This window comes from Squalius cephalus, assembly GCF_949319135.1.
Source record: "Squalius cephalus genome assembly, chromosome: 17".
NCBI classification, from domain to species: domain Eukaryota; kingdom Metazoa; phylum Chordata; class Actinopteri; order Cypriniformes; family Leuciscidae; genus Squalius; species Squalius cephalus.
Genome location: NC_137138.1, coordinates 20,225,782 through 20,245,125, shown reverse-complemented (window position 1 = coordinate 20,245,125; position 19,344 = coordinate 20,225,782). Strand labels below are relative to the sequence as shown.

The 19,344-nt window shown below is 36.5% G+C and overlaps 2 protein-coding genes across 5 annotated transcripts; one reads left to right on the top strand and one right to left on the bottom strand.

Moving 5' to 3' along the window:
• The first annotated feature begins 226 nt into the window (after window positions 1-226).
• Window positions 227-13,277, top strand: pgap2 (post-GPI attachment to proteins 2). 4 transcript variants are annotated; one of them, XM_079898715.1, is made up of 7 exons: window positions 227-782; window positions 2,946-3,195; window positions 4,065-4,171; window positions 5,123-5,231; window positions 6,231-6,365; window positions 11,651-11,826; window positions 13,045-13,177. In XM_079898715.1, exons 1-7 carry the CDS (start codon window positions 615-617, stop codon window positions 13,135-13,137), a joined length of 1,038 nt encoding a protein of 345 aa, XP_079754841.1. In that variant the 5' UTR covers window positions 227-614; the 3' UTR covers window positions 13,138-13,177. The 4 variants fall into 4 exon arrangements, with proteins under 4 accessions (XP_079754841.1, XP_079754843.1, XP_079754842.1 ...); XM_079898717.1 differs by having other exon boundaries at window positions 228-782; window positions 13,173-13,277; XM_079898716.1 differs by having other exon boundaries at window positions 229-782; window positions 6,282-6,365.
• On the bottom strand, window positions 12,601-18,347 carry rhogb (ras homolog family member Gb). Its single transcript, XM_079898719.1, has 2 exons — window positions 18,065-18,347; window positions 12,601-13,775 (listed from the first exon to the last, which is right to left on the bottom strand). Exon 2 carries the CDS (start codon window positions 13,742-13,744, stop codon window positions 13,169-13,171), a length of 576 nt encoding a protein of 191 aa, XP_079754845.1. The 5' UTR covers window positions 13,745-13,775; window positions 18,065-18,347; the 3' UTR covers window positions 12,601-13,168.
• Between the last annotated feature and the right edge of the window lie 997 nt (window positions 18,348-19,344).

Sequence of the window (19,344 nt, the reverse complement as noted above, 5' to 3'; positions counted from 1 at the left end):
AAGAATAAGCATTGTATGTTGGAATAAAAGTCATTTTTTACATTGGATGGGGTCTAGAAATTAATATCACATATACACAAGTCCGTGTTAAGATTTTAAAATGACAAAAACACAATTTTATTTTTTTAAATAATACCGTAATATGTTTTGCGAATTACTGTCATTTTTAATATGTAAATGTTTGTCCGTTCTAAAATATTCATTGCGCAGCATAACGACTTTGATTTTGAAATCTATTGGCTTCGCGGAACCGGAAGTGTTCGCGAAGTGCATTTACATATCCAGAATAGCAGTCAGAGAATCTAGACTTATAACAACCTTTTGGTCGAATTATATGATTAACGGCTTAAGTATCGTTACAGGATTGAACTTCGCTTCATTTAGGGGTCATCTGCTTTTAAACCGAACGACAAAGAGCCGCGGGTGAGCGAACGGTCGCTTAAGCATGTAACCAAAATCATCATCCACAGTCTCTTTAAATCCGCGACTTCAGTTCGGACTGATTAGCTTTGGAGACGCTGGCAACACGTCACTGTACTCGCAATGAACTGCATATCATCGGTTTGTAGCTGTTGACACATCTGGAGCTGTAATTGGTTAAAGGGGAAGGGAAGATGCAACAGGTCCCGTACGGATCTGTGGATCGAGACAAGCCTCTCCTCCGCGTGCCTTTCACCCGGTTAGCGGTGATCACAGTGTGTCTGCCGCTGCTCGGCCTCATCGCCTGCGTCGTGCTGGCTCTACTCTACCATTACAATGACTCTACCTACACACACTGCCAGGTGAGAACCAGGCCATCACTGCCACACACACATACTCACTCGACATGATGTGACGTTACATTAGCACTCCCTCCCCCTAAAATCACCTCCGCTGACCATATATATTAAACTTTTCTAATATTGTCATCCTAATATTAATATGATTTGTTGCTGAAGAAAAAAGTTTTAAATTGGCCCAAACTTACTGGTCAGAATTTGGAAACGTTACTATTTGAAAAAATAAATTAAATAAATAATAAAGTCTCCCCCAAGCCTGCGTTTATTTGGTCAAAAATACATTTAAAAAAACAGTAATATTGTGAAATATTATTACAGTTTAGAATAATGGTTTTCGATTTTAATATATTTTAAAATATAACTTATTTCTGTGATGCAAAGCTGAATTTTCAGCATCATTACTCCAGTCTTCAGGATCACATGATCCTTCAGAAATCATTCTAATATATAATGCTATTTTGCAAGTTCTCCCACTTAGAAATCATGGAGGGGTCTGAAATTGTCATCGTAGGTGCATGTCCACTGTGAGAGACATAATCTAAAAAAAAAAATCCAGAAATCACAATGTATGATTTTTTAACTATTTATTTATATGATACAGCTGCAAATAAGTATTTGAACACCTGAGAAAATCAATGTTAATATTTGGTACAGTAGCCTTTGTTTGCAATTACAGAGGTCAAACGTTTCCTGTAGTTTTTCACCAGGTTTGCACACACTGCAGGAGGGATTTTGGCCCACTCCTCCACACAGATCTTCTCTAGATCAGTCAGGTTTCTGGGCTGTCGCTGAGAAACACGGAGTTTGAGCTCCCTCCAAAGATTCTCTATTGGGTTTAGGTCTGGAGACTGGCTAGGCCACGCCAGAACCTTGATATGCTTCTTACAGAGCCACTCCTTGGTTATCCTGGCTGTGTGCTTCAGGTCATTGTCATGTTGGAAGACCCAGCCTCGACCCATCTTCAATGCTCTAACTGAGGGAAGGAGGTTGTTCCCCAAAATCTCGCAATACATGGCCCCGGTCATCCTCTCCTTAATACAGTGCAGTCGCCCTTTCCCATGTGCAGAAAAACACCCCCAAAGCATGATGCTACCACCCCCATGCTTCACAGTAAGGATGGTACTCATCATTCTTCTTCCTCCAAACACGTTTAGTGGAATTATGACCAAAAAGTTCTATTTTGGTCTCATCTGACCACATGACTTTCTCCCATGACTCCTCTGGATCATCCAAATAGCCATTGGCAAACTTAAGACGGGCCTTGACATGTGCTGGTTTAAGCAGGGGAACCTTCCGTGCCATGCATGATTTCAAACCATGACGTCTTAGTGTATTACCAACAGTAACCTTGGAAACGGTGGTCCCAACTCTTTTCAGGTCATTGACCAGCTCCTCCCGTGTAGTTCTGGGCTGATTTCTCACCTTTCTTAGGATCATTGAGACCCCACGAGATGAGATCTTGCATGGAGCCCCAGTCCGAGGGAGATTGTCAGTCATGTTTAGCTTCTTCCATTTTCGAATGATTGCTCCAACAGTGGACCAACAGTGGATTGCTCCAACTTTTTTCACCAAGCTGCTTGGCAATTTCCCCGTAGCCCTTTCCAGCCTTGTGGAGGTGTACAATTTTGTCTCTAGTGTCTTTGGACAGCTCTTTGGTCTTGGCCATGTTAGTAGTTGGATTCTTACTGATTGTATGGGGTGGACAGGTGTCTTTATGCAGCTAACGACCTCAAACAGGTGCATCTAATTTAGGATAATAAATGGAGTGGAGGTGGACATTTTAAAGGCAGACTAACAGGTCTTTGAGGGTCAGAATTCTAGCTGATAGACAGGTGTTCAAATACTTATTTGCAGCTGTATCATACAGATAAATAGTTAAAAAATCATATATTGTGATTTCTGGATTTCTTTTTTTAGATTATGTCTCTCACAGTGGACATGCACCTACGATGACAATTTCAGACCCCTCCATGATTTCCAAGTGGGAGAACTTGCAAAATAGCAGGGTGTTCAAATACTTATTATCCTCACTGTATATATATATATATATATATATATATATATATATATATATATATATATATATATATATATATATATATATATATATATTACTTATTGTAATGTAAAGTGTTCAATCCTGTGTAAAATGTAAATCCTTCACAGGTTGCTAACTACCTCCCGTCCATCAGCGCAGCCATCAGTCTGACACCAGAGCGCTACATCTGGCGTTTCAGCATCGGCCTTCATTCTGCCCCACGCTTCCTGGTAGCGGCAGCGTATTTCAGCTTTTACCGTGGACGCTTTTCCAGGAGGCTGACGGAGCAGCTTTTGAGCGGCCTTACATTCCTCTTAGCTTTAAGTGAAAATGTAGGGCTGCTTCTGCTCACCTACGTGTCCTCCACCGAGACCTACAGTAAGTGCATTTTTGGACTGAAGCCCTGAGTCCTGTTTCAACACACACACACACACACACAGATGCAGAGAGCTCCTGCTGGATCGACAAAATGGGGTTGTTATTATACTGTTATCGATTTGTTAAATGTGGTATATTTATAAATGGTTGGAGTTGCAAAAGTGCTTTAAAACACTTCACGTTTGTTATAAATGTATGGTGAGAGTATGACAGAGCGAAAATTCTCAAGAAATGTTTCACCCCAAAATCTTAAAGGAAAAAATAAGAAATTATATTTTGTGAGACCCATAAGAAAAATTATATTGTTCACGCAGAATATAAATTATTTTTACTTTCAGTGTTTTTTGTGTGTATTCTAGTCCAAAAATCTCTCTGTATTTTAATGCGAAAAATCATGATATCATTTAGTTTTAAAAGTATATTTGTAAAGCACAGTTTTAAGTAGCCTACATTTCATAACAGTATTTGTTTTTCAAAGAAGCCTCACCCAAAAATACAGTAAAAACAGTAATAATAATATTTTAGTGGGATTATAATTCCTCAGAAATCATTCTAATATGCTAATTTGATGCTCAAGATTTGATGCCTTTTCTAAATATTATTATTGTTGCAAACAGTTAAACTACAGCAATTAATTTTTTAATGTAAAAATATATATATATTCAACGTGCAGAAATGTCAAGAAAATGTCACAATGCAAAAACAGGCTTAATTTTTTTCATGCAAAATATATTTTTCTTATTATTTTGGTTCAGATGATTTTGGTGTGAAATATGAACTTTATTATATCAAATATATCAACTTTATTATATAAATTTGACCTACAAAATCAATTTGGTTTGTAATGCTGTGTGTATGTCAATCCACAGGTGTCCATAAGAGCGGCTTCATCGTGTTCATTGGCAGTTCTGTGTTACACATGTTGTGCACCTGCAAGCTGTGGTCGTGGATTGTGAAGTATTCCCTTAGTTCAGAGGTAATGCGTTTCTTATATTCTGGCAAACATCTGTTATAAACATATCAGCAGAGGGCGATATAAACCATCTCATAAGCTCATACAACAATTATATTGCAAGCCCTGCTGGAAAAATGTTAGGATAATTGTAATGTGAATTAGGTGTTTACATTATCGTCATATAAATGCTCTTACAGAACACTATCCCTGTGTCCGAATACACATGTTCCCCTACTATATAGTAGGCGAAACACAGTGTGTGAAAAGTGTAGTACGTCCGAATTCACAGTATTCATAAAACAGTAGGTGAAAAGTACCCAGATGACTTGCTACTTCCGGCGAGATTCTGAAGGACACTTTACTATCCCATAAGGCCATGGGAGAGGAGTTGCGAATGGCAGTGAAGCGACGCAACTGATGCCATAGGAAAAATGACAGTGAGTACATACAGTAGTATGTTCAAAAAACTATATAAAAACGTTTGCAAAGCTCCAGGTCAAATGTAGTCACTCTTCAGACCGTATGCGGTTTCGGATGCAGCTTAAGTTTACCATACACACACACACACACAAACTGATTGGATGAAATGAGCATATTCGTTTAACATTCAGCTGATATATATATATATATAACCACTGTAATTATTCAGATATCACGTCAGTGATCTTGACACCACATGCACAGCTCTAATAAAAGGTGTTGCTTGTGCTGCTGGCTGAGAATCATGGGAGTTAACGTGTCGGAGAAGAGACCACAGTGTATCTTTTTATTTCTCTAGCTGTGAAAGTGCAGCAGCGTTTGTGCGTTTCAGGGGAAGTGGTTGCAGTACACTGTGCTTTCACAGAACCTCGTACCACCTGCTTGCACCACATCACGTTGCAGAAGAGAACTGATGCCATTGTGTCTCCTTTCTTCTTTTTCTTCTTCTGTCTTTCTTCACTGCATCTGCCCAAACCCTCTCTCCGACATCAGGAGATGATGTCATACCGCCAGAAGCGCCGCCTCTTCCTCTTCAACTGTTGCTTCTGTCTGTTGGCTGTCTATTTCTACAGGCGACACAACAAGTACTGTGAAGCAGGAAGTGAGTGCAACATCTCGACCGTTCTGTCATTCACCCCACCCTTGTTCCTCTCTGCAATTGTTCCCTTTTGGGGAACTCACAAATTCTTACCAATGATAATTCGTTTCTTTTGTTTGACTAGTTGAATAGTTCACACAGAAATGATAATTGTGATTATTTAATCACCTTTATGTTGTTCCAAACCAGTATGCTATTATTTATATACTACTTTTTAAAAGTTTGGGGTTAAACTTGTTCAAATATACAGTGAAAACAGTAATATTGTGAAATATTATTGCCATTTAAAATAGCTTTTTTCTATTTAATATATTTTAAAATGTAATGTATTCCTGTGATGGTAAAGCTGAATTTTCAGCATAATTACTCCAGTCATCAGTGTCACATGATCCTTCAGAAATCATTCTGATATGCTGATTTGCTGCTCAAGAAACATTTCTTATTATTATCAATGTTTGAAAACAGCGCTGCTTAATATTTTTCTGTAAGCGTGAAACATTTTTTTTTTTCATAATTTTTTGATGAATAGAAAGCATTTATTTGAAATAGATTTTTCGTAACAATTTAAGTCATTTTTATACATTTTGCGAATAAAATTAATTACTTTTAAAAAATAATAAATACTCTTATTGACCCTTTATGTTGATCTTTTACATAAAATGACAGACTGTAAAGCTGTAGAAATATACATGATATATCTCTACCAAGTCAGTCGTCATTTCATATTAGAGATTGTATTTATTTATCTGTATGAGACAGTATTAAATGATATTTAATTGTACATGCTTTTTTTTTTTTACATCTAATTTTAAGTTAACCTTTAAAAACACTAATAGTTTAATAACACTGTAATCTTAGCAAATATCAAAATGAATATCGAATTTTCATATTGTAGTTTAGAATGTTCAGATGTCTAAATTCACTTGTAACATTTTAAATGCATATTGAAACCAAATATTACACAGAATATTATTTAAATCATTATTTCTTTTGCCTTTTCAGTTAGATTGAAGTTTAGCGCTTCAGCGTGTTCTTGTTGTCTCTCTGTGGCAGTTTACTCATTCTTTGCTGGCTGTGAGTATCTGGTGGTGCTGACCAACATGGCCTTCCACATGACTGCCTACTGGGACTTTGGAGGTAAGGAGGTGATGGTTGCAACACCTCCAGAGGGAAAGCGCTTCTGACACAGGAACTGAATACTTGCATCATCTCCTTGAAACTTGAGACACTAGGGTGAGACTGACTGATCGAAGCATGTACGACTGTTTACATCTTCACATAGTGTTCATTTAATTTAATACAGGTGTTTGATCAGATCATTGTCACTTTTTGTACTATATTAAAAATTTTATTCAGGTGTAACTGGAACGATTATGATTATGCCCTCAAAATCTTTTAGTCGTCTATCTTATATCTATACTGTCATTACAAATCTCCTCATAAACCAAAATGTGAAGTGGCATGTCTTTCTCTTACTAATTAGTTGTCAGGATCAAACATTGTAACGTTCAAAATGCATATTATTTATGAAGTATTTGCAAATGTAAAAGTAATTGAGCTCTGGAGACTTTGATGTCGTGTCAGTTGGATTTTGCAGCTGCTGTTTCACAAGTGCCGCATCAAGCATATACACATTCAGTCACACCATGCGTTTCGCTCTTCCTTTGTGACGCTAGAGTAAATCATGTGAAAAGTCATTGTAAGCTGCCTTTTGCACAGCATTTGGTGTCTTTAGTGGCTAAAGAGCATTACACCTTTGTTCATATTTCTATAGTGCAGTTCTTGATCATGATCGACCTGTGCCCTTAGTAAACTTGTCAAATATGATGTTGCCATTAGCTGAACGTTAAAACTGGTAAAGCGCAATATGACGTGTTACTGATATTTGGTAGATCACCGGTGGTGGAGTTCAGCATGATGTTGTGAACATGATTTTATATAGCAATGCTTTTCACGATGTACCAAAATACTGTTTTTAAAAAGGTGTCAAATAAATATTTCGATGAAAAAGAAGTGGACCATTTCTGAAAATAGTACATTCTTATTACTAGATAATCACGATTAATCGCATCTAACATAAAAGTTTGTAAATACATAATATGTGTGTGTATAAATAAATATATATATATATATATATATATATATATATATATATATATATATATATATATATATATATATATATATATATATATATATATATATACACATACATACATACATACATATATATATATATATATATTAGGGCTGGGCGATTTAAATCGTGAGATTGTTATGCGCATCTCGTCAGTAAAGCCGGTTCCTTGATTAGTAGTAAATCGCCATCACCTGCTTTCAGATGGAGCGGCATTTACTACAAAGAGCCGTAGTTAACTGACAAGCTGAGCCATATCGCATTAAAATCGCGGACGTATCGCCAGCGATAATTAATGCGATATGGCTCAGCTTGTCAGTTAACTACGGCTCTTTGTAGTAAATGCCGCTCCATCTGAAAGCAGGTGATGGCGATTTACTACTAATCAAGGAACCGGCTTTACTGACGAGATGCGCATAACAATCTCACGATTTAAATCGCCCAGCCCTAATATATATATATATATATATATATATATATATATATATATATATACACATACATACATACATACACACACATATATATATATATATATATATATATATATATATATATATATATATATATATATATATATATATGTGCATGTATGTATGTATGTATATATATATATATATATATATATATATATATATATATATATATATATATATATATGTATATGTGTTTACAAGCTTTTATGTTAGATGTGATTAATTGATTTGATAATTATAGTAACTTTAGGTTGCATTTGTTAACATTAGATAACTACATTAGTTAACATGAACCAACAATGTACAATACTTCTACAGCATTTGTTAATTTCAACATTTACTACTACATTTTTACAATATAAAATTGTTTGTTAACATTAGTTTATACACTTTGAGCTCAAATGATGAACTACTGTATTATTATTAACTAACATTAATCAAACTTAAATGTTCCATTGCAAAAATCTGCTCACTGTTAGTTCATGTTAGTTATACATCGACTAATGTTAACAAATGAGACCTTATTGTAAAGTTTTACCATAATTATTTTTATAATCGTTTTGATACATAGCCTTTGAGTTTAGAGGTTGTAGATTGCAGTTGTGTTGGAAAGAATTGACGTGTAATGTTCTTCACAAGTGTGTACTTTTTTTTTTTTTCTCACTTCATTTCAAAATAATTTCAGATATATCAGAAGAAGATTCTCATAATATAACCAAAGTCTCTAGTCTTTGATATAGCAGAGTAGCTGTCAGTAAGGCTTGAGTCAAAACTTTACACAGGAACGAGCAAACAAATGAATGAACCTAACCCGACAAAAGAGTCACTGTTAGCACCTGGAAAACAAACACAGGTACCAGGAGCTAATTTCACAGTCAAATAAGAGCGGTTAGGCAGCAGAGAGTGGGGCAAATTCTGCTCCTGTAGGGAAACGTACCGATAAAGAGAACAAAAATAGCAAATATTAAAGTTGCATTGAAATAGGTTCTAGTTGAGAGCGAATAAGAGCGTAAAACTCGGCTCCTAATCTGCAATGCCCACCCTGTGTGCGGGTAGAAACAGACAGGATGACAACGAGTTAAAACTGAACATAATTCTGACGCCAAATTGGGAGTTTTGTTTATTTACTAACAGATCAAGGAAGTTTGCAAGCTGAAGAGCACTAAAGGAAATCCTTTCTGCTGCATTCCTGATGGTCCATTCACTGGCCAGCTCTGACCTTTTTATGAAGTTAGTTTAAACAGAATCTTGAAGAAGATGATTAAAAGGATAGTTGACCCGAAATGAAAACTTTCTCATCATTTACTCAACCTCATGTCATTCCTAGCCTGTATGAATTGCTTTTTTTCAGTGGAACACAAAAGATATTTTGAAGGACAGTTTTTGTATCAATACAATGAAAGTCAATGGGGTCCAAATGTGTACTGTAAAAAAAAAAAAAATAGTATTGGAGTATGATTTACAATAAAACACTATTTCAGTCTTTCTACTTCAAAATGTCATGTTTAATTCAATGTATCACTTGCCTTTCTTTGAAAATTATTTTGAAGTAAATTATATGCCAATTTTATTCAGTGTAGTTTTTGGACCCCATTGACTTTCATTGTATGGAAGAAAATAAAAAATGTTGTGTTCCACATAAGAAATGAGTCAAACAGGTATAGAACAACATGAGGCTGAATAAATGATTCATTTTTGGTCAAACGTACTTTTTTACAGAATCCGTTGTTTGCCGAAAAGACTTTTACTTTCTTTCTTGGACAGGTTTGGCACAGTTATATATTATAAAGAAAAGCAAATGGACGTTAAACTATATTTAAAATGCCTTCCAGTGAACTTTGACTTGTCTGAACAGCTCTGCTGTAATCACTACCTACTGCAAAAGCTTCAGGCAGTTGTGTGTGAGTGTGTGTATGTGTGAGAGAGCGACCAGATATCAGGTTCACTCTATTTTGCCTCTATATGTTCACTATCAAAGTCAGATAGGGAAATGATCGTACACACTGTATTTAAATACACTATACCTGCTTCCTCTTTTAATCAGTGGAAATTAATATGACTAAATGTTTTTTTTTATAATGTTAATGTAAATAAATTAAATCAAATTGTATCTAGTAGTTGTAGTATCTTTAAAGACCACTCAAAAGTTTGGGATCAGATTTTCTTTTTAATTAAACTTTAAGCAAGGATGCATTAAAGTGATGAAAAGTGACAGTAAAAACATTTATAATATTATAAAAGATTTCTATTTATTAAAAGAATCCTGAAAAAGTATATATAAGCAGACGACTGTTTTCAACATTGATGATGATATTAAATGTTTCTTGAGCAGCAAATCAGCATGATTTCTGAAGGATCATGTGACACTGAAGACTGGAGTAATGATGATGCTGAAAATTCAGCTTTGATCACAGGAATAAATGACATTTAAAAATACATTAAAATAGAAAACACTTATTTAAATTGGAATAATTTCATTTAAATTTGTGTTTTTGATCAAATAAATGCAGCCTTGGTGAACATAAGAGACTTTTAAAAAAAATAATAATAATAATTACTGACCCCAAACTTTTGAATGGTATAGTGTAGGTAGACAACAAGCCTGCATGAAATTGTAGAGGAACTTTATTAAAAATCATGAGAAACATACTTACAATTACAAACCGAACATTGCTTGAAATGACTACATTTCAGAACTGTAGTAGGATGTTCAGATAAAGCTGTTTGAATTGTATTAGGATACAAATTTGAATTAAAACGCACTGTGAACAAAAATGTAATTCATTTATATAAATTACAAATTGATAAATATTTTATGTAAAATTGGCTTGGGGAAACAAAAGGCAAAATTTGAATATTTAAAGGATGTTTGGATTAGTGATACAAAAATGCAAATAAACCAAATAATAAAATGTTATTTTAAAAACTGGAGAAAAATAAATAAAAGGAGTGATTCGAGAGCTTGAGGCAAGATGTGGAGATCGTGAAGTCGATAGAAGTGCAAATGATTCCCTCTGTTTTCAGGAGGAATGAGGAATGTCAACGTCTCGTCAGCCAAACAAAGTCACGCTTGTATTTCTTTAATTGGACATGATGCAGTTTATCTGTGAGGGTCTCCACCAGGTCCTGTTCCATCAGGCTGACTGACCTGTAGCATCCACAAAACTCCCAGCTTAATTATTCAATGCTTGTATTGCTTTCACATGACTGTGGGATTTCTCATACATGAATGGCCATAAGCACACATACAGATTGAGCAACACATGTTATGACTTAAACATCATCATATGATTCATGCACAATGAAGTGTTTATCCATTTGCTGTGAATGTTTTAAGGAGACTCGAGCACTTCAGCATAGTTCTTCAGAAAGCAGCATGTGTCCTTAATGAGCCACAACATTATCTTCTTGACTTTCAGCTAACATTTGATCTAACGCTAATGGGCTAAACATAACAGAAAAAAATGGAAACATCATTAAAAACAGCATTTTTTATTGTATTGTATAATTTTGCCCTTGGCTTTGAAATTTGACACGCAACAGTCTTATCTGCTTACATTTAAGCTCAAAATAACCATTATAGGAAGGCACTGTAAAGTTCTACATTCATCTGAACCACACAAATTAAGGTAAAATGATTCTCATTTAGAGCTTGTTGATGAATCCCTGAGCCTTGAACTGAATCTTGGGCTAACTGAAAGCTTCCTTCCTTTACATTAATGGCTCATTTAGGATTGTGCTATTTAAATCGACACGAGCTGTTCCCAAATCAGTCACCAAGTGAAGAAAGTGCCTTGTTTTCTAAAAAGGTTCTGAAGCCCCACCCTGGAGCGCGGAGGAAGAAAAGAACGAAGAGTTGAATGTGACGCAGAGCATGCTGGGACCTGAAGGGTTTCCTGAAGGGTCTGCCAGACAGTTTCCCCAGCACAAGGAAGTAAAGCCGTCAAGCTGCCAGGCAACATCCTCATCACACATTCAAGATCAGGTATGTCTAAGGAACCGCTTCACACAGAACGCGTTGGAATAGAGTGCAACAGTCGGGCTCCGGAAGGAAACATCCCATTGATTTTCTCCATAGGGGGATTGATTTTGAACGATAACTTATGAACCATTAAAGGCAGACCGACTGTGAGCTACGAGGTGCCATTAGACACGCAAAGAAATCTCCACCAATCAGAGAATCTCGACAAGTAAATCGCGCCTAAAGACACTTTTGCACCTGCCCACTCCCATGAAGAACTGCGAATGACATGATAGTGTCAATCTTCCTTATACACTCTTAAATATTAGTACACATATGCATATTTTTCAATAAATGCAAAATGTCGTTTCTATAGACAATCAATATGTTTATATCAGAAGTTTTATGTTTATCTGAAGTTTTTAATTCGATTACATCATTCGCAATGCTTCATGGGATTGTAGTTCTTCCTCATTAAAGTCGTTAATTGCACTTTGTCTTGTCCTGATTTTTAAAAACGTTTAAAAACTCTGAAAGTTTGTAATGTTGTGATTCACCGTGGTTCGTGGCTTATTACTTTTTAATGAATACTTTTTTAAAATCCATATGGGAAAAATCCATAATAAAAAAATGGGCGGGTCTGGTGCACTCTATTGTTTCTGCTGTTACAGTGTCTTCACACTCAAGCGTCATGTTTTAAAGATAGGAAGTTCAACTTTTAAAAGCACGACCCTGCTTTCTTTCAAATTCAGCGGTGGCTCGCGTTTTTAAAAGCAAGAACGCATTCTGTGTGAATGGCTCATTCAATATCATAGATAATGTCACTATTTATACAAAAGGCCTGTCCTCAAGGACACCCCAATCACAGAACAAATGCCTTGGGCTTAAAAAAATATAACAAGTGCTATATATATATATATATTCTCAGATTGTGTTTTGTAAATAATAAAAGGAAAAAAAAAAACTTCATTAACCATATTCTCCAAGTCTCCAAACACTAAAAATGAACTAAAACCATTTAAGTGTTTACTTGCTGTATTTTATGTATTCCTGAGATACCATGAGATGGTATCAAACTGTTTAGTGGTCTTATGAATTCCCACCCCAAAAAAACACTCTCTCCACGTAAAACCAAGTATTTGCTTACAAGCAAAAATAAAAACATTTATGAAAAAAGTAGGGATCTCAATACAGTGTAAAACTTGATATTTCTCTTGATCTTGTATTTCTCTAATTTCACAGATTAAGGCTGTTTCTTGGTCACCGTTCACTGAAAACCTGCTACTCCAAACATTCAGTAACATTCCCACCATTTCTATGCATTCCTGTGTGTAATTCAATTAAAATACCTCTATCCTCTGTATTTTCAGAGGAGTATACAGGGCTTCTTGGCAGCCACGGGCTGAGGACTGAGGAAGGCACGCACTGCGTCTGCAAACACGTCCTTGATGCCGTCCTGGCTGAGTGCCGAGCACTCCAGGTACTTGGCGGCGTGGATTTGGCGAGCCAGAGCCTGACCCTGCTGGTGCGTGATGGGCGCCTGGTTCTGCTCCTTTAGCTTCTTCAGCACATCCGGGTCATTGCGAAGATCGCTCTTGGTCCCCACCAGCAGGATGGGTGTGCTGGGACAGTGGTGCGTCACCTCTGGATGCCACTTGTGCTTGACGTTCTCGTAGGACGGGGGGCTGGAGATGGAGAAGCAGATGATGAAGACGTTGGTCTGAGGGTAGGACAGCGTGCGGAGACGGTCATACTCCTCCTGGCCCGCTGTGTCCCACAGATTGAGGCTGACGGTGCGGCCGTCCACTCCGACTTGGGAGCTATAGTTGTCGAACACGGTGGGAATGTACTCTTTGGGGAACGCGCCAGTCGTGTACGAGATGAGCAGGCAGGTTTTTCCCACTGCTCCATCCCCCACCACCACACACTTGATGCTCTGCATGATAAAAAAGTGACCACTCGACTTCAGCAGTCTGCAGAGAAAGAGACAACACTCTCTGTTAAAGCAAAACATGACAACGCTCTTTAGATGGCCAGAGTTGGTAGGACGGGTGATCAGATTAAAGGAGAACTCCGGTCAATTTTAACATTGAGCTCATTTTTTTGTACATTTGGAGTGCTGTCAATACAGAGAACAACGACAAAAATCGGTGTTGCCTACACCTTGTTATCCTCTTTTTAAAATTAGCACCCTGTTGACTACAGTGGGGCAAGTTTTAAACCTGCTTTTAGCCTCTTAACATCCTTGATGTGTCATTACAAGTGCACAGGTCATGTGAGTGATTCCTTCAGAGTCAACACGCAGTGAATCTGACTGCAGTAGATGTGAAAGATATGAATAAAAATGATGTTTATTCAGCCAGCGCACATACCTGTATTTACATCCTGTTTTCGGTCGAGTTCACGCGCATGATCATAGGTACTAAACCAATGCGCGTGAACTCGACAATCGATTACTATGGACTTTGACCGAAAACAGGATGTAAATACAGGAATGTGCGCTGGCTGAATAAACATCATTTTTATTCATATATTTCACATCTACTGCAGTCAGATTGACCCGCGTTCACTCTGAAGGAATCACTCACATGACCTGTGCACTTGTAATGACACATCAAGGATGTTAAGAGGCTAAAAGCAGGTTTAAAACTTGCCCCACTGTAGTCAACAGGGTGCTAATTTTAAAAAGAGGATAACAAGGTGTAGGCAACACCGATTTTTGTCGTTGTTCTCTGTATTGACAGCACTCCAAATGTACAAAAAAATGAGCTCAATGTTAAAATTGACCGGAGTTCTCCTTTAATAAAGGAATGGATGGATAGATGGCTTGGAAGTGCACAGTGCGATCTCAGCGCATTAGTATAGAACGGTGATTAAACTGACTTTGAAATGGTTTTAATGCCCACTTTCCAGCCAATCAGAATCGAGTATTCAGACAGACCATTGTATAACATTGTTTAATGCAATCTTCTGCAAATCATTTTTATACTGTATATTATAATGTCGTCATGCATAAAGGCCTGTTCACACCAACACGAATGTTCCGCACAAAAATTTGCCCCAGAGAAAGGAAGTGAAACAACACCAAATAAAAGAGTACAGAGACAAAAGAGCCGCTTATGATACTATTATAGTTCCCTTTCAATATCGGTCTCTCAACATTGCGTAATCGATGGCGCTATGGGGAAACAAATGTCCAATGGCTTTCTCTTTCATACAAGACTGACACGTCTATCTTCATTTTTTCAGTCGAGTCATCTCTGAAAAGTGGATTTTAGGGCTACAAAGATCCCCTTGTATTTTCTGTCTTATTAATTCTGTTGTGTTTTAGCTTTAGTTATTTTAGTACATCAAATTAAACTAAATGAAAATTAGAAATGTTGCTTTGGCAACTAGTTGAAATCAAATAAGTTTAATTTTTTTTTTAATATTTCATTTCAGGTAACTTTTATTTATAATTTATTAAGGCGAAATGTTATAATATAAATTTTAATATGAAAATAATGATCTGCATATATAGGTTTCAGCCATAATTCAATTTTAAAATAAAATATCAGTGCATCCCTAGATCTTTGATGGGTGAACATACACATTTCAAAAAGTGAGGATGTATGAATGGATCGGTGGAAAAAAAAGATTTACACATGCAAAGAGAGGGACAAAGGAAAAAGGTTACGAGAACATCTAATTGTTTCTTCATGCAAATTCACAGCATGTTGAGGTCATTTGGGCCTTTATGAAACAATGTTTTGAATATATAGTCAGCCTCCTCCAGTTCCTTCTACTTCCCCTTGCAGTTCTATCGATAAGCAGTGTATATATTACAACACAAATTAATTTCCACTTGTAAATGATAGGATTATGTGCATTCATATCCTCAGAAATGCACAAAAACAATTTCTTTTTACCCTCCATTCGTGTCATGGAAATATGTGGGTCATGACTCAAATGGCTTTCTGAAGGAAATATGACACGTAAAGTGAAATTTTACACAACATGTACATGCTGGAAAATTTTGCAACAGGAGTGATTAGGTTTCAGTTTATGCTGAAGACATTTGATGTGAGAAGGGGACTGATTCAATACACATTTATAGTTATTCATCTTTTCGGAAATTCTGTGCAAGGGCAACATGCTGTTTTTGTGGAAAAAGGAGCTGGAAAGTAGATTTACTGATGAGTTTTGCACATTACACTGGAGGTCATTGTGAATTACTGTCTGCAAAACACTTTCTAAAACCGTTCACCAGCTGTTTTCATGTTATTTTATGTTATTAATCAACATTTTTGTTACATGATAAGCTGTTTCCTCAATAGTTTGATCATGACATAGGCCATCTTGCTTGGAGCAAATGTGAGAACGATTCGTGTTCTCGCACATCAACAAGAAACTGAGAGCCGTGGAGTTACGACCAAGAACTCTCAGTTCTCTCTTTCTTTCTCACTTATTCCAAGAGTCTGGCAGATGTTTGACCCCAGGAGAAAGGAGTGAGACGGACTCTGCCCAATCTCCAGAGACGCTCAGAGAGAGAAATACTCCGAGCCCTGCCCTTCTCTGCAAGGCGTTAGCCAATGTGGTTTAGCGAACCAAGAGCTCAAAGAAACAGCAGTGACAGCTCAGTCTGGGTGGAGTCTGTCCTGTCACTTACAACACAGCATTGTCATATCACAATACCCATGTTTAGCAGAACAAGTGCTTAGTGATATAGAAAATGGAGTAAATCAAGTGCGACCGAATCACATTGACATTTTTTACCGTCCTTGTATGCTGAACTCATATTTGCGGTACTGCTCAAGTCATTGATGTTTACGTTGAAGTGTAGCTGATCGAATGTAATATTTTAAGATTCAACCATTGGAAAATCCCATCATGGTTGACCACTAATCTGAATATTGTCTATGGTGATTAAGGCCCTTGTTCAAGTATTGTGTGTGAGTTTATCGCACTTTATCAACGAACCTGAATTACGCAAATCATGTGTAAGCCAGCAGAGGAACAGACGATCCTAGTGGCTACTAGTTTAGCAAAAGGAGAACTTGCACTAGATTGCAAAGTATGCAGAAGGGAATCAAAACTAGAAGTGGTCAGCTACATTTATCCATCCTTCACACTCTATGCCGAATGTATCATTTACAATCGTTCATCATAAGCCGCAGTTCAGTTGAAACTGAAAGTGTTAGTGTGAGATGGGCTGTAATTGCTCACTTAGTCCTTTATTTGCACACTTAAATATGTGAAAATAAGAAAAAATAAATGATCATGGGAACTGTTACCACAACTTATGACACAGCAAGTCACCGTCTTTCCAGTGACTCACCACAGGAAAGTGAGCCCCTTGTGTCATTCAAGATATTCAGCTGTTTTGTAATGGTACTTTCACATTAAGAAGGCAACAATAACGGCCTACAACGGTTGACGGATGAGTGTGGAAGATTCTCTCACAGATGGGCTGTTATCTTTACAAACTAGACAACTAGACTGTGGTTGGTTAGTAAAATATGCTAAACACAATATGACTTCTCTAATAGAAGCTGTTATATGGTTCTGAAAAAGATAAATATCCCAACTTCTGCATGGCTCTGTTGGATTGCTTAAAATGAGGATGTTTCTCAGTTCCTCATTCCCTCTGGAAAACCCAACTGCCCTTTTTTTTCTTTTTCTCGAAATTTGCATAATTTCCCATTCATTCTCTATATTATGTTTCAAAATGCAAACCAAATTTTCACAGAAGTCTTTCAGGAAAAGTATCTATTACACTAAAAACATTGTTATAACAACTTTGTTTCCATCCATTTAATGTGTCACAGTAATTAGTCATTTCTACTCAGTTTTATGTGTTTTCAGAGTTTCAGCCTGGTTTCAACTCACCATTTATTTAATTCAAAATGGTCAAAAGTGCCATGAAATGAACTCATCACTGCAGGTTATCTTTGGCATCATTATGAATTAACTATAACCTCGAGTTTTAATATTAATGAGCGCTCTTAATTGATATTTATTCATATACAACGGTACTCTATGGGAGTGGCCCCTATTCCTGCTCTCTGATTTAAAACACTGAAGCCACTGCTTAATCATCGAGCCGCGGTCGAAAGCGAGAACAGGATATTTAGTAAAATATCACACGGTCGGGATTATAAATCTCTGCGTAATTTCTCTGTAACAAATTAAGTAAGAAATGAAACGCATAAAGATGTTGACTAACAAGCTATACGCTATGTATCACAGGACTATATATGACTATTAAATAAATATGTCTTACCAAACATATCAGATGCTTTGAGGACCGTAATCCCGCTGCTGTGGAAGTTAGTTGTTGAGGTCTGTAGGACGTGAGTTGTGTTCACCCCTTAGAGAGGAAGTTAATGGCTTAACGGCATATTTGAGGAAGTTTACCGAAGTAAATGTGGCTATGACAGTGTTTAAGAGGGCGTAACAGTCTGTACACTGTGACTGCACGGGCGCGCGCTCCCACTTTAAATCAAGCAGTTCGCTCGCGTGCACTGTCAGCTCCGTTGATCACTGCGTCGTTAGTAGAAAATATGCATCACATGGAAATCCTGTATCATCACAACCTCAAACTCATGTTGATGCTACCTCTCCTAAGGAGGAGCCGTGAGAATATCGACTTGAATCATACACAGAGTCGTGGCTCGTGGGTGTTATGCAAAAATTGTTGTTACTAATGTAATGGAATAGTTTACCCAAAATGAACATTTCTGTTTTATTTTATTTTATTATTTTATTTATTTTAATATATTAAGTCGTTACAAACCCGTATGACTTTCTTCTTTTGTGGAGGACAAAAATAAGTTTTGAATACTAAGTGGATGGAGACTGTAACGTACACTCTTAAAAATAAAGGTTCTTTATTGGCACCCATGGATCCATCAAGAACCTTTAACGTCAATGGAACCTTTTCATTCCACAAAAGTGGAAAAAGGTTCTTTAGATTTTAAAAAAATGTTTTGTTTTGTTTTTTACACAGAGAAAAAAAGGGTTCTTTAAGAACAGTTCACTGTAAGGTTCTCAGGGAAAATATAGTATCTTCTTTAGTATCAAACAACCTTATGGAACCTTTATTTTTAACAGCGAAGTTCCAAAAAGAACATAAAGCATTGTAAAACAAACAATCTAACTTTCATTTGCCTTTGTATATATATTTTTGGAACATGGACTTTATCATGGAAAAGGAATTGAATTGTAAGCTATGTAAAATGTCTTCTTTTGTGCTACACACACACACACACACACACACACACAAGCTAGTCATACAGGTTGGAAGACATGAGGATGAGTAAATTACAGAATTTTAGTTACAGTGATATGCTTTAATAGCCTATAATAAATTAGATATAGATAGATAGATAGATAGATAGATAGATAGATAGATAGATAGATAGATAGATAGATAGATAGATAGATAGATAGATAGATAGATAGATAGATAGATAGATAGATAGATAGATAGATAGGTAAACAGACAAGAAAACTGGGAGTGGTTTCTTCATTTTTAGCTGCATGGTTGAGTATCACACCACT

Bases quoted from the DNA above. Each gene is read 5' to 3' on its own strand.
- pgap2 (XM_079898715.1), top strand. From the start codon at position 615: ATGCAACAGGTCCCGTACGGATCTGTGGATCGAGACAAGCCTCTCCTC. The intron at 783-2,945 runs GTGAGAACCAGG...AATCCTTCACAG, and splicing joins CTACCTACACACACTGCCAG to GTTGCTAACTACCTCCCGTC. The intron at 6,366-11,650 runs GTAAGGAGGTGA...TTTTCTAAAAAG, and splicing joins TGCCTACTGGGACTTTGGAG to GTTCTGAAGCCCCACCCTGG.
- rhogb (XM_079898719.1), bottom strand. From the start codon at position 13,744: ATGCAGAGCATCAAGTGTGTGGTGGTGGGGGATGGAGCAGTGGGAAAA.